Source organism: Cervus elaphus, chromosome 18, assembly GCF_910594005.1.
Source record: "Cervus elaphus chromosome 18, mCerEla1.1, whole genome shotgun sequence".
Taxonomy (NCBI): Eukaryota; Metazoa; Chordata; class Mammalia; order Artiodactyla; family Cervidae; genus Cervus; species Cervus elaphus.
In genome coordinates, this window is record NC_057832.1 from 59,013,334 (window position 1) to 59,027,136 (window position 13,803).

Below are 13,803 nucleotides of genomic sequence, written 5' to 3' on the forward strand. Positions count from 1 at the left end.
TAAGGAATTGAACCTAGGCTGTCTTCCATTCTTATGCATGTTATCAGAGTTTATATTAATCTATTGGTTAAGACATAGTTGTAGTAAACAGTTTTTACTGTATGTGTGTGTGTGCTTAGGGCTTCCAAGGTGGCGCTAGTGGTAAAGAACACAGGTAGCCAGTGCAAGTAGACCTAAGAAAACGTCTTCCATTCCTGGGTCAGAAAGATCCCCTGGAGAAGGAAATGGCAACCCACTCCTGTATTCTTGCCCAGAGAATCCCATGGACAGAGGGGCCTGAAGGGCTACAGTCCATAGAGTGTCAAAGAGTCGGACGTGATTGAAGCAACTTAGCACGCATGCACGGGCTCAGTCACCTGGTTGTGTTCTACTCTTTGAGACCCTGTGGACTGAAGCCCACCAGGCTTTTCTGTCCATGGGATTTTTTTCTAGGCAAGAATAGTGGAGTGGGTTGCCATTTCCTCCTGTAGGGGATCTTCCTTACCCAGGGATTGAACCCATGTTTCCTGTATTGGCAGGTGGATTCTTTACAGCTGATCCACATGAGAAGCACAATATGTGTAAATGGGGTCAATAAAATGCATGTATTAAAGCCCTCATGCAGAAAACCAAATGGAGTGAAACCTTTAAACCAGACTTTTTTTGTTTAAAAGATGTTAATTTTAAATACTGTTCTTTCACTAAATAGTTCAATAATACAAGTGCATTTTAAGTCTCCATCCTTGAGTTAATAAGGAGGCATTTAACTTAATTGAGTTTGAATCACTAATAACTTATTATAATAGTTGAATTTTTTATTATCTCAAACTTTTCTGTAAGCCAGTTTGCAATGTTTATTAGCTTATTAATAACTCCATAATTTAATAATTCAGTGACTGTGATTAACTACTATATTAGAAGAATACTTGAGTAGATCACCCTTATCTGCTACCTGTTTTTAAATGTAGAACTCTGAATCTACGTGAACATGATTCTTGAGTATTACATTGACTGTCCAGTTCAGTATGTGCCATGCTCATCATCAAGACTCATCACTAGGAGATTCTACTTACTCTTCATATATTCCCAAAATAAATTTGCTATAGTCCCATAGAAATGATGCTGTAAATGATGGTTATGTATCTTAACATGGCCCATAAAAGCTTATCAGCCCCTTTAGCACATGACCAGGTTCAGCCTGATCTTTTTCAAGGCATGGAGGGACAATACTAGGTAAGGTCCAAGTGAAAGATCTGGGGCAGAAAGAGTTCAGGAGTGCTAGAGGCCAAGTGACAAGGGGGGAATTATATCTAAGAGATATCTATCGTCTTTTTAGATAGTTATATACCCAAGTTACTACTTTTGTGTTCATGTGTAATGACCTGTCTTTATTCAAAGTTAGTAACCAAATCTGATCTTGGCTTTTATGGTTTCTATAAGCTCATTTGTTCATGGGGTTCTCAAGGCAAGAATACTGGAGTGGTTTGCCTTTCCCTTTTCCAGTGGACCACGGTTTGTCAGAACTCTCCACCATGACCTGTCCATCTTGGGTGGCCCTACAGGGCATGGCTCATAGTTTCATTGAGCTAGACAAGGCTGTGCTCCGTGTGATCAGACTGGTTAGTTTTCTGTGATTATGGTTTTCAGTCTGTCTGCCCTCTGATGGATAGGGATAAGAGGCTTATGGAAGGTTCCTGATAGGAGAGACTGACTGAGGGGGAAACTGGGTCTTATTCTGATGGGCGGGGTTGTGTTCAGTAAATCTTTAATCCCATTTTCTGTTGATGGGCGGGGCTGTGTTCCCTCCCTGTTGCTTGACCTAAGGCCAAACTATGGTGGAGGTAATGAAGATAATGGTGAGCTCCTTCAAAAGGTCCCCTGCCTGCACTGCTGCACTGAGTACCCCCGACCCTGCTGGAGACGCCTGGACACTCACGGGCAAGTCTGGGTCAGTCTCCTGTGGGGTCACCGCTCCTTTCTCCTGGGTCCTGGTGCACAAGGTTCTGTTTGTGCCCTTCAAGAGTCTATTCCCCAGTCCTGTGTAAGTTCTGGCGGCTCTATGATGGGGTTAATGGCGAGCTCCTCCACGAGGGCTTATGCCACACCCAGAGTCCCTGCGGCAGGCCGCTGCCGACCCTCACGTCCACAGGAGACACACACACACGGCTCTGGCTCAGTCTCTGTGGGCTGGGCATGTGTTTTGTGTCCTTCCCAGGTCTGAGCAGCTCAGACAACCAGGTGCTTGGCAGATCACCTCCCCAGTCCTGGCCGCTTGGTTTCCCGGGTGTGCCGCGAGAGCACCGTCTCAGGTGCGCCGTATGTCTCCTCTGGAGAGCTGATCTCAGGTTGCGACCCTCCTGGCGGATGTCAAGCATCCAGGATCTCAGGAAGACAGGTTAGCAGTTGGGAGCCTGCTCACAGTTTGGTGGAAGATGTCAATCTCTGGGGCTGAGATTATATCAGCCCCTTGCCTTCTGGCTCTGGCTGTCACAAGCCTGCCTCTCTACCTCCAGGTGGGGAGGGGCCAGTATGCAGCCAGCTAGCATGTATGCATATGAGAGTTGGACTATAAAGAAAACTGAGTGCCGAGGAATTGATGCTTCTGAACTGTGGTGTTGGAGAAGACTCTTGACAGTCCTTGGGCAGCAAGGAGATCCAACCAGTCCATCCTAAAGGAAATCAGTCCTGAGTATTCATTGGAAGGACTGATGCTGAAGCTGAAACTCCCAATACTTTGTCCACCTGATGCAAAGAACTGACTCATTGGAAAAAACCCTGATGCTAGGAAAGATTGAAGGCAGGAGGTGAAGGGGACGACAGAGGATGAGATAGTTGGATGGCATCACTGACACGATGGACGTGAGTTTGAGTAGGCTCTGGGGTTGGTGATGAACAGGGAAGCCTGGCGTGCTGCAGTCCATGGGGTCACAAAGCGTCGGACACAACTGAGTGACTGAACTGAACTGAAGCTCATTTTTTGAAAGCATATAGTGTGGGTATCTCTCTGTATGTGAACTGTAATTTCTCTTGAATTCCTTTATTCTTTATACCTATTCTATAAAGAGACACCTCAGCAAATGCCTGAAAACACTAGCATGAAAAGACCCCCGGCTTTGGTTATGCCTGATGCTGGATGTTCCAGTATTGTTTGGGGGAATTTTACATGAGTAAGTTGACAGTAACTGTATTCTGTGTGGCTCTGAAGTCATATATAAATTAGTTCTTTAAAATTAAGTTTTCAGAGAGGTTGTAATGAAAGCCTTAGCTATAAAGCATGACCCTTTAACCTATAGCCATCCCAGTTTCATTAGCTCCGTAAAGACCTTTTATTTTTCGTTCTTTTTTGAGTTCAGCATCTCAGCACAGCTTGGCCTAAAAACTATCTCAGGTAGTAGAAGGTTTTCCTCAGACAAGTGAAACTCTGACCAAACGTTGAAGTTTATTGCTTTAAAATAATGCCACAAGTCTGAAAACACATTGCAGGTGCCACATTGACTATAACAGGACTACAGCTCCTCTGGTAAACTCCATTCTGCAGAAAAACACTGTGGAGGGAAAAAAAGATAAAGGGATAGATGGGCCTTTGTGGAGGTCATTGTCTCCATTTATCCAGAATTCATTTGCCTCACAAAGCACTAATTGACATGTGATGAGAGCTTCCTGAATAGGCTCTGAAGACACAAGAATAAAAGGGATTGGTACCAATTGTGATAACAAGCCCTGTGTCCCTTTACTAATAAGCAGAAATGTCACACTGTAAGCATGCACTTAGAAGATAAATCTGGTGACTACAATTCACCTTTTAGAAGTTGAGTTTGATTTTGGGTTTCAAAAAACAGATCTCCTTTCAACACAGTTAAAATATTTACTACCCACTCCTTCCCCAATCTGTTTGCCTTCCTGTCTACCTATCTGTCTATCTTTAGAGCTGCCCTCTGCTGGAAGCATGGAGCATGTATATTTTTTAAACCTCAGGCCTTGCTATTGGGAGAAATAATATGGTAACTCTAAAACAGATAAATATGTTTTCTTGGCATAGCTTTGCATGTTTTCACCAGTTTCAATATAGCAAGAGGCTTCCATAGTCAATTTTTTTGTTCAGCTCTTAAATGGTAACCAACACAACTGTATCATTTGATGAGCTAGAACAAAATATCATTCACAAAAAAATTGATAATACCTGAAATAAGTAGAAACCTACTAATAGGATGCTTGCATTAGAATGTCTGAATGATCTAAAAGTCTTTTACCTTGATTTACTTATTGAATTCACTTATTTATATTCTAAAAAGGATGTAAGACTATGTGAACAGACATGCTTACTACTAGTGAATGGTCTTTCAGTAAAATTTTTCTGTCTTTCCTGAGAACCAACCATCTAAGAACAAATGAGGTGCTGGAATTGAAGACAGCTTATCTGTGAAGTTGGGTCTCTTGCTGTTATATGACTTCAAAGTCAATCTTAAGAAAATGTAGGCAGTTTGACAGGATGGCTAAACTTGTTTTCAAAAGTGAGACAAGATTAAATAGCGGTGTTAGTTGAAAATCTCAGTGGACTTCCCTGGTAGTTTAGCTGGTAAAGAATCCGCCTGCCATGCAGGAGACCTGGGTTCGATCCTGGGTTGGGAAGATCCCCTGGAGGAGGGCATGACAACCCACTCCAGTGTTCTTTCCAGGAGAATGCCCATGGACAGAGGAGCCTGGCAGACTACAATCCGTGGGGTCACAAAGAGTCAGACACAACTGAGCGACTAAGTGCAGCACGCAGCACAGACTATTCAGTAAACCTTGAAAATCTGTACCTGTTTCACTAGTGTGAAACCATCCATTCTTTGTGAGAGAATTTCTACCCAGTAATTCATGGCAATTTGGGATTAATTTGGAGAGCTCAAGATTTCTGCTTTAAAATTGCACCTGGCAAGCAGCACCTAACACACAATTTCCCACTAAAGTATTTTTGAAAAGGGATAAAGCTTCATAGTAACAGAGAAAAATAGAACTGAGGTCTTCCTTGGCAAGAATCTAGAAAATTTTTTCACTAACTTTAGGAGCAAGAGATTGTCAGATTTTACTTATTTGTCAGATTTTACTTATTAGAGGCCTACCTGAGATGAGATAGGAAAACATTGTTATCTTTCTCTTATCCATCTTTACTAATGATTCAAAAAAAAAAAGCAAGATTTACAGCAGTTAGAAAATTGAGCAGACATCCTTTACTGCTTCTGCTTTTGGCAGCACCATGATACTCTCCACCCCGTCAGCACAGGTCCTTCCACAGCATTCACAGATGGGATCCTAGAAGTCCCTGAGCAGAGATCATGGGCTTTGGCGAGACTGCTGCCTCGGGAAGTATATTCTATCCGCACTCTCAGTGGGCTGGCTAACAGGAGCATCCTGCTTCCCGGGTCTGCAGTTCAGCTCACGCATTTGTCCACCAAGGGGAACAGCAGGACCTTAGTCCACTGCAGCCAGTGCTGGATCCTGGAGTTTAACTAGAAGTTATAGACACCAGCCTGCCATCCATCTAGTGACCTAATTCAGCTGGAAAATCAGTGGACAGTGAGTGAAATCAGTAATGGTCCACACATCCTGCTTTACTGCAGAATTCTTCCTGTCGCTTCACAGTAGATAAATACCCATGACAACTTAACATTATACTGTGGAAGAATACTGCAGAAAAGAACAAAACCTTCCTGAAAACTCAGAAGAACACAGCTTAAAAATAACTTAAAAAAAAAGAACAAAGAACTTTGGGAGATTCTGTTCGTTCTCTAGAGGATGCAAGGAGATAGATTGTGAAAGCAGGGCAAGAAAGCCGTGGTAGAGGGCAGGATAAGATGAAAAGGAAGAGGGTTGGAAAGGAGATGGATGAGGCAAGGAGCTCATCAAAGAACAACCGAAAATGCAATGGCCTCATTGAGACTGTACTTGAGATCATAAAGAGCAGAACAGAGGTGGTAAGTGAAAGTTCCATTCAGGGTTGTGAGTGGAGAAGAGAAGGACAGAGTTAGGGTAATGATGAAGGGACAGGTGTCCTCACAGAGCGCAGTAAGGGAACTGAAGCCTTACAGGTGTTCCTTAGAACTAGAAGAGGAGAAATTAACAAAAGCATAATGGGAGAAAAATTTTCCAAGCTGAAAAAAGTTTGCACGTGTCCAAAGAATTTACCCTATTTCATTTAAAATTGGGAGAAAGAGACCGTAACTAGAAAAATTTGGGCAATGGGCAACATTTTTTAGTGGCAAGAACAATCCATGTATCCCCAAGCTTCCCTGTAACATAGGTACAAACAAGAACAGACTATTGGAACTTCTTAAAATAGGAGAAAAAAAAAAAGAACAGACTATGCTATAATAATTCTTCTTTAATAAAAGCTTGCCCCTGAAGTCTTGTACCATAGCCTCACTACCTAGAAGAAGAACGTCATCTGAACTTTCTAGGATATTATCTGTCCTGTGTCTCTGAGGGAGGCCCTGTCCCGGTCTTGGTCCTGGTTGGTACCTCTACGTCCGCTTGGTTTTCAGATCCCCAGTTCCACAGAAGACAGCCCCGGCCAGTCGCTGCTGAGGTCGGCCTCTCGTTTTAGGACCTGATGTTTGTCAGGCAGCTGCAGACACTGTCGTTTTCCTTCCAGGCACGCTAGTCTCTCTGTTGCTGCCCTACTCCCACTGTGAATCCAACCCTTCCCTTTTTTATTGAAGGCTTAGCCGTGGTGGAATAATTTTTAAAATAAGATGAAATCACTGGTGGCTACCAGGTAAACTGCCTAAAACTCAGTCCCCAGTGCAACATCCAGGGGCCCCTTTAGGAACACTTCCTTAGCCCATTGTCTGACACCTAGTGGTCAAGCCTGCTTTCCCTTCCCTTTCTAGGAGTTCGTCTAAACATGTCAGGGTCTCCTGGGAGGCCAAAGCTCAGGTCTTAAAGGCCCCGGGTAAGAAAGGGGTTCCCTTTTCCTTCCATGCTAAGGGCTTTCCCTCAAGCCTTCCTTTCATATCTCAGAATCTGCCTTTTCCTATAAGGAGTCAGGGGCATAGTCACTGTCTTCACAAAAGTCCACTCTGGTCACCCTCTAGGATGTGACCTTCCCTGTTACATAAAAGGGACAGACTGATCAGAGCACAGTAGAGCGACAACAGCACAAAGATACACATCCATGTCCTTACATCGTCCCATTGCAGATTAAAGAGAGAGAAGACCCTGTCGTGTCTAACACTTTTCTAAGTCTGGGTGGCTCAGTCCTCACATGAACTTCATCAACGGTGCTGATTAGGTTGGTGCTTCACCGGTGCATGTCCTTTTCTGCCAAACCTTTCTAGGAAGAAACCTCCCCAGCATGGGAGCACAGCGCTGGATCATGGGGATGTGGGAGGCTGATCTCCACCCCAATTTCACTCCAAACATCACTGCCCTTGTCCTGCATAAAATGTCATTCATTGACTTCCCATCCTAGCACCCACTACATCTCTACCTGTTCTTAGATGAGATATTTTTATACATGAGGATAAAGAGTTTTTAAAATCACTATAGGCTTCCAGGAAGGGGACTTTATTTTTTTTTACAAAGGAAAAGTGATCAGCCAGTCTCTACCTATATTTCTGGAATTCAGTGCTTCGAAGAGTGGGATCATATAGAGAGTTGATCCAAGCATTTTATCCTCATGAAAGATGTTGTTTATGTAAAAAGTCAACACAAAGGTATTCTCTGATATATAATAGGTGTAAAAAGATGGCACTCCTGTATGCTTCTTAAAAACCAAATACATGCATTATCAGCCGTGCAGAGAAGAAAACTGGAAGGAAACATGAACCATATTATAGTGGTTGCTTTGGTGATTTTTATTCTGCTTCTTTATTTTTCTTTGTATTGTCCAAAATTTCCTGAAAAACAGTCACTGCTATTTTAACCTCTGAAAAGTAGGATAAGCATTGGGAAAACGTGAACTAAAGAGCATCTATAAAGGATAATAATTTTAAAACAATTACAGAATGTCTATAAGGGACAAAATACACTAGGAACTGTGTTCCCAGGTAGTATACTGAACCTCAGTGTAGAAAATGGAGGAAAGAAAGGAGTATACTTTTTCAAAAAAGGCCTTCTCGCTATAAACATGTAAATACTGTGTAAAATATAAAATACTATGTTTGTCAGTGTTCGCATTAAAATGAAAGACCATATGCCCAGTGAATGAAGCCAATCTCTAAAAAAATACTTTTATTCTTTTGAAAGGCAGGAAACAATTTAGAAAGGATATTCTACACCATGTACCTCTTTTTTTTCTTAGCATTTTTACCTAAGGTCTTCTCTTGGTTTATTGATAGGTCGAGCAATATCATAATGTCATTTTCCATGGCCCAGAAGGGAGTTTACAAGATTACATCGCCCATCAGCTTGCACTCTGCCTGAAGGTATGGGTTAACCACATACCCTCTCCTTTTCTTTGAAAATGCGAAAGAGTTCAGAACTAACCACACTCTTTTCTTATCACAGCACAGACAAATGGCTGCAGGATTCCCCTGTGAAATAGTGAGAGCCGAAGTGGATGCTGACTTCTCTAAGGAACGGCTAGTAGATCTGTTCATCAGTAGCGGTAAGACCATCTCAGCAAACTGAATTGTGATGACCAAAAGGCATGTTTTGTCAATTAAGCCATTGCAAGGAAAAAATGTTGTGCTTGGGGATAAATTTAAGTAGACTGTTCAATTATGCCGCAGCTATGGGATGAAAACTGGGAACCCTGGTGACACTTGTAAAAAGACGCTTCTGTACGTGTCATTGCATCTGTTCTACATCTTACATTCTGTTTATAAATTATCTGTTTGAAGTGTAATATATAACTGGCACTGCTGCTGCTGCTGCTAAGTCGCTTCAGTCGTGTCCGACTCTGTGTGACCCCATAGACGGCAGCCCACCAGGGTCCCCCGTCCCCGGGATTCTCCAGGCAAGAACACTGGAGTGGGTTGCCATTTCTTTCTCCAATGCAGCAAAGTGAAAAGTGAAAGTGAAGTCGCTCAGTCGTGTCCAACTCTTAGCGACCCCATGGACTGCAGCCTACCAGGCTCCTCCATCCATGGAATTTTCCAGGCAAGAGTACTGGAGTGGGGTGCCATTGCCTTCTCCCATAATTGGCACTAGAGAATACCAAAGGAGAGGGTGGGTTGTGGGAGCAGTTCACCTTAGTGAAACTATTGTGTCATTGGTGCAGTTTTGAATTAATTGCACAGTGGTAATAAGCGATCGATTTTTTAGTAAATTTTCTTATTCATAAGTTCTGTATAACAAAGCGCCCCTTATTGCTGCACCTGGGGTGCACTGCTTTCTCTACTTCATTCTTAGTATGCCGTTGACCAGCACTTTGCTAAACATAAACCATGCATTAATTAACTCATTTGGACTTCCCCGGTGGCTCAGCAGGTAAACAATCCTCCTGCAATGTGACATGGGTTCGGTGCCTGGGTCTGGAAGATCCCCTGGAGTAGGAAACGACAACCTGCTCCAGTATTCTTGCCTGGAAAATTCCATGGACAGAAGAGCCTGATGGGCTACAGTCCAAAGGCTTGCAAAGAGGCAGACATGACTAAGTGACTGAACACACTCGGTCTCCGCAACAACCCTATGCAAGTTGGTTTTCTTCCCCCGCTCTGAGAGATTCTAGTTTAATCTGTCTGAAGTGTGGAATGGGCACTAACATTTAAAAAAAAAAAAACTTTTTTACTGGAGTCATAGTTGATTTACAATGTTGTGTTAGTTTCAGGAGTATAGCAAAGTGAATCTGTTATACGTGTACATGGATCCACCCTTTTCTTTTTGTAGTTATTTTTCCCATATAGGCTGTTAGAGAGTAGTTATTTACTTTTGGCTGTGCTGGGTCTTCATTGATGCACGCTGGCTGTAAATAGTTGCAGTGCGAGGGCTTCTCGTTGTGGTGGCTGCTCTTGTTGTAGCTCAGTCTCTAGGGGGCCCAGGCTTCAGTAGTGGTGGTGCACAGGCTTAGTTGCCTCGTGGCATGTGGGATCTTTCCTGGCCAGAGATCAAACCCATGTCTCCTGCACTGGCAGCTGGACTCAATCACTGGACCACCAGGGAAGCCCCGTGAGTTGGTATTATTATCTCCATCTCAGAGGTGAGGAAACAGGCATAAAGAGCTTCAATAACTTGCCACAACTTCACAGTGGCAGAACTGTGATTAAACATATTAATTAATCCAGCATTTTCATGAATTCCCCATTTTAGGCTCCAGAGCTTAACACCCCCAGCCTCAGCATGGGCAGAGTTAATATAACCCTGTAAAGTAGAACATGACTAGTGAAACGGAGCTGAAATGGAACAGCCTCTGGTCTCTATGGGCTCAAAACCTCAGAGAACCTGGGGATGGGGTGAAGGAGAGAGGTGGTTGTGAGCTGAGTTAGGATGCAATAAAGTGCAAATTCAGGTCTCTTCTTTAGGGGAAGGGGCGATTCTCATCTTTGGACCTGTGATCAAGGGAGATACCTTGTAGCTGGTGACCAGGTTGAGGAAGATGGAAATTACCAGGAGTTCCTAACCCAAGAAATACAATTAAGAGGCAGTTTAGAGACAGACTGAGGAGTCCACAGACATAGAAGCACATTTTGGGGATAGGAAAACTCGGCCAGAATCTGAATGTTGCTCTAGTACTCAGGCAACTTTTGCCAGAAAGTAGTGAGAGTAAGTGACAGAAAACTGTTTTCTCTGATGATACTAATAAAAGCTAATGTTTATTAAGCCTTGTCTCTGGTGAGTCCTATTTGGGGCTTCCCTGGTAGCTCAGACAGTAAAGAATCTGCCTGCAATGCAGGAGACCCAGGTTCAATCCCTGGGTCAGGAAGATCCCCTGGAGAAGGGAATGGCAACCCACTCCAGTATTCTTGCCTGGAGCATTCCATGGATAGAGGAGCCTGGCAGGCTACAGTCCGTGGGGTCACATAGAGTCAAAGACAACTGAGTGACTAACACACTTAAGCCCTATCCTAACCTCCCTGGTTTATAAACACTTGAGACAAGAGGTTAAGTGCCAGCCCATGGATGCCACAGCGAGGACACAGCAGTGCAGACTTAAACCAAGCAGTCAGAATCCTGAACCTGCCCTGAATACTGCCTGCTGCTGCTCCTCAAAAACTCATCTGTGCCCCCCATTTCCCCCCCTTAGTTTTATAGCAAACCCCCCCCTACACTTTTTCAATATTCAGTCTTTCTTCATTTCAGAGTAAGAAGTTAAAATATTGTGTGTCTCATCCTATCAGGGTAAACAGCAATTAGACTGAACTCTGCTCTAAGCTTAGCTAAAAAAAAAAAAAAAAAAGCTGAAAACAGTGAGAGTTAGGTCAAGAAGGATGCTAAGATGACCAGCTCAGCATTTCTAAATCTTTGAGGAGCACCTTCCTAAAAATAACTCTTCTTCCTAATTTCCCAATTTGGTGAGTCTCTTGGCCCCCCACACTTGGAACTCAGGTCACGTTGGCAGACCTGAAAACCTAAATGCCCACAAGTGCCGTAAAGCTACATAAAGGGGTGAAGCAGGCTGGTGGGGGCAGGAGGGAGGGAGGCCTGTCTCTGTCTCCATGAGAACAGCAGCTCTCAGCTCTAAGCGGCTGAGTGGAGATGCAATTTCATGGGTGTTGTGACTTGCAGGAAGAAGCAAGAAATACAAGTTTTTATGTGAAAATTTGGGAGTTTGTTTTTCAGTGTTTTCAACTATCTTAATTTTTAAAGCTGTGTTAAAACCATCTAGAACCCCCCAGGTCCTCTGATTCACGGAGCACTCACTCCTGTCCATGGTCACGTCCTGCCGAGCGGGCCCCAGTGTGCCTTTTTCATCCATCCCCGTTGGTACCTTCCTATTTCATGCCTCCCTTTACTCTGTCTTGTCTACTTGCCTGTAAGTGGCTGCTCTGCCTATCTCTTCTCCTCCCTAAACATCCTCCACAGATCACCAGACCCCTGACCAGAAGCTCTTTGTAATTCCTGTCCATTCTTCCATCACCCACTGAACGAAGTCAGTGCCACTCAGTCTTCTATTCTAGGACACTGTTCCACTTAATTTGTTTGACCTTTTTTAATTTTTTGAGATATAACAGTAAGTGCAAGGTATACAGTTTGTTGACTTGATACCCATATATTACAAAATGATTACCACTGTATCATTAGCTAGAATTTCCATCACCTCATATAATTACCATTTCTTCCTTGCAGTGAGAACATTTACTGTTTACTCTCTCAGCAACTTTCAAGTATATAATAAATACAGCATTAACCCCTCAAACTTATTCCTCTTATAACTGAAAGTTCATATCCTTTGACTGGTATCTCATTTCCCTCACCCTCCAGACTTTGACAATCTCCATTATACTCTGCTTCATCAGTTTGGCATTTTTAGATTCCACATACAAGTGATGTCATGCAGTATTTGTTTTTCTGTGATTTACCTCCCCTAACATAACACCCTCAAGGTCCATCCATTTTGTCGCAGACAGCAGACTTACTTTCTTTCTCATGGCTGAATCATATCCTAGTGTATATATATGCCACATTTTTGTTATTCATTCAGCTCTTGATGGATGGTTAGACTGTTTCCATATTTTGTCCTCTTGTGAATAATACTGTGATGGACACAGGTGTGCAGATATCACTTCAAGAGCCTGATTTCATTCCCTTGGGAGATATGCCCAGAAGTGATATTGCTGAATCATATGCTACTTCTGTTTTTTAGTTTTTTGAGACCCTCCATACTGTTTTCCATAGTGGCTGCACCAATTTATATTCCCACCAACAGTGCCCAAGGGTTCCTTTTTCTATACATCGTTACCATTTGTTAACTCTGTTCAGTGATAGCCCTTCTAACAGTTGTTAAGTGATATCGCATTGTGCTTTTGATTGATGTGGATTGGTGCATTTCCCAGATGGTTAGTGATGCTGAGCCTGTTTTCATGTACCTGTTGGCCATTTGTACATCTTCTTTGGAATATCTCTTTTAAAAAATAGATCTCTAAGCTCCAGCAGAATATAGTATTTTTTCCTCACATGTCCTTTGCTTTTCTACTCTCCCATCTTTGTTTATTCTGCAGCATTCATCTAGAATTACTCTGAAATTTCATCTAGAATAAGCACACAAACTTTCATTCCCCCCTGCCCCCTACACACACACATACCATGACTACCGCATGGCAGGTGCCCAGTAAAGTACTGTGTTGTATGTGACTAGTTAAAATAAGACATGGCAGCCCCTGTTTTAAATACTCTGAGGACACCCCCAATAAAGGCTTGTCTGATCTCTCCAGATATGACAACTACCTCTGATGAAGAGCCGTAAGCTTTGTTTACCTCTGTGTCCTACCCAATTATAGTTCAAGGCAGTGAGGCTTATTTGGGCTTTTATGTTCACCCACACACACAGTATGAGCTCCTTGAAGGCTAGTAATGTAGCATTTTCTTCTATTTAATTTTGTACACTGATTGCCAATAATTACTTGTTGAGTGAGTGGCTAAACCTCCTGATGTAAGAAATAGGCAAAGAAAAATGGAATGTTAATCATACTTAGTTGTCAGCAAGTAGAAGAATTTGCTTACAGTGGAGCTAGAAAGAAAAAAGAGAATATAGGAGTTGTTGAGGCAGTACTTGATGACAGGGCATAAAAACAGAATGAATTGAATTTCAAAAAGGTTTTCAAATGATAGACTGAGTCCAAAAAAATCTACTCTCTTATATAGGAAACAGTATAACATCTCCGAGTATTAAAGGATTTTTATTCTGTATTTGGCTCAATAATTTACAAGTATCAAATATCCTTTTTCTTTTTTTTTTTAATA

General features: G+C 42.7%; 1 protein-coding gene across 2 annotated transcripts in view; it reads left to right on the plus strand.

Annotated features, from left to right (window-relative positions):
* The window catches only part of CTTNBP2 (cortactin binding protein 2), a 164,090-nt gene that overhangs the window by 123,993 nt on the left and 26,294 nt on the right, over nucleotides 1–13,803 (plus strand). For both annotated transcript variants that reach the window (XM_043871589.1, XM_043871590.1), the window contains 2 exons: nucleotides 8,301–8,387; nucleotides 8,470–8,569. In XM_043871589.1, coding sequence (XP_043727524.1) covers nucleotides 8,301–8,387; nucleotides 8,470–8,569 — 187 coding nt within the window. The remainder of the gene's footprint in view (nucleotides 1–8,300; nucleotides 8,388–8,469; nucleotides 8,570–13,803) is intronic.